The sequence below is a fragment of the Cucurbita pepo genome, unplaced genomic scaffold (assembly GCF_002806865.2).
Source record: "Cucurbita pepo subsp. pepo cultivar mu-cu-16 unplaced genomic scaffold, ASM280686v2 Cp4.1_scaffold002120, whole genome shotgun sequence".
NCBI lineage: Eukaryota > Viridiplantae > Streptophyta > Magnoliopsida > Cucurbitales > Cucurbitaceae > Cucurbita > Cucurbita pepo.
The window spans coordinates 1-1,410 of NW_019648212.1; the positions used below are offsets into that span (position 1 = coordinate 1).

The 1,410-nt window shown below is 36.7% G+C and overlaps 1 protein-coding gene across 1 annotated transcript in view; it reads right to left on the reverse strand.

Annotated features, from left to right (window-relative positions):
* Window positions 1–14: 14 nt before the first annotated feature.
* The window catches only part of LOC111786606 (protein ALWAYS EARLY 3-like), a 3,268-nt gene continuing 1,872 nt past the window's right edge, over window positions 15–1,410 (reverse strand). The window contains exons 2-4 of the mRNA XM_023666841.1: window positions 1,056–1,300; window positions 539–866; window positions 15–329 (exon numbers count right to left, since the gene is read on the reverse strand). Coding sequence (XP_023522609.1) covers window positions 244–329; window positions 539–866; window positions 1,056–1,300 — 659 coding nt within the window. The 3' untranslated portion in view covers window positions 15–243. The remainder of the gene's footprint in view (window positions 330–538; window positions 867–1,055; window positions 1,301–1,410) is intronic.

Genomic DNA, 1,410 nt, shown 5'->3' on the forward strand with positions numbered 1-1,410 from the left:
ATAAACGTTTGGGTTAAATTTGAAACGTGAAAAATAGGGGAAATGGGAGGAATATAAAAAGTTAGTTGACATAAAAAAGGATGAATAATGTTAAGAATAGCCAGAGTGGTTTAGTTTTCAAATTCAATAATGTTAAGCTTTGTGTCAAACCTTTAGTTGCCCAACCAAGAATGTAAATTTATTATTAATATCAAACCATCATATCACACTCCAAAACCATGATAAATTAGAACAAACAAGTATCTATTTACCTGGTTCCATGGCAGTAACTGGCATCACGGAAGACAAATCAGCTAAGGTCTGCAAAGCATCTACAGCAATGTTCCCATCTATTCAGAAAAACCACAAATTAGCAACTTTTTTAATGAAAAAAAACCAAAGAGTTCAGAACAATATACAACTCTGTTCAACCAATGATAATCATGAAAATTAACCAACCACAAGTTGAGCAATTGAACGGTTGACTCTTTCATCAACTAATATGTATAACAATCATTGCATACAACACTACAGATTGAAACTAGAGCAACAAAATTACCTCCACGTGACTGCTTCCTGCTTTTCTTTCGCTGAACTAGTGGAAATGATAGCTCACAATCTGCATTTGAAATTTCAGAATCAACTTTTCCTTCTGGAACACTGAGACTGCCTACGCCATCCATAATAGGCGCTTCAGGTCTATTTTCTGTTAAATAATCGACACTTTGATGAAACTGCCGGTCTTTATCATCTAAAACTTTCTCCTTTCTGTACCGTTTCTTCATCTTGCGGTGAGCCTTGACTGTCCTTGCAGACTCTATATCTACTATCAAGCTAGGATCATAACCAAATTGTTCGATTGGTCTTCCTTTACGTCCACCGCTGACCTGAAATCAGTCCTGTACAAGTTAACATCCGAAGCTTCAACTGTTTCCAACTATCTCCAAAGAGCAAGAAAGGAGAGTGTGGGTGCTAATTGCATAAACAATTATAACATTAGGCATAACACTACTAGCAAACAATAATGTTACTGAAGGAAACTTCAATGAATACTGAAATTCCATTCTTCCCCTCACCTCGTATGAGGATTTCAAGTTCTCTTTTATTTTGCAAGGCATGGATGTTGTGGAAGTGCCCCCTCTTTGTGAGGCTTCAGCCAAAGCTAATGTGGCACCATGTGCAACTTCATCACTGCTCACGTGAAATTCTGACTTCTTCGAACTTTTATTACCAGAAGCATGGTTTTTCCATTCACTTCTTTTATTTGAATATGAAATAGGAACACGAGGTGTCCTTTTCTGCACGACACGAGGCTGGCTACCTATATGAAGATTGTCACAGCCAAGGTTTAAGAAAAATTAGGTCCTGTTAATCTTGTTATAGGACAATTGTAAAAAATATTTTTGCAATGCTTTTACTGCCAAGAAAACA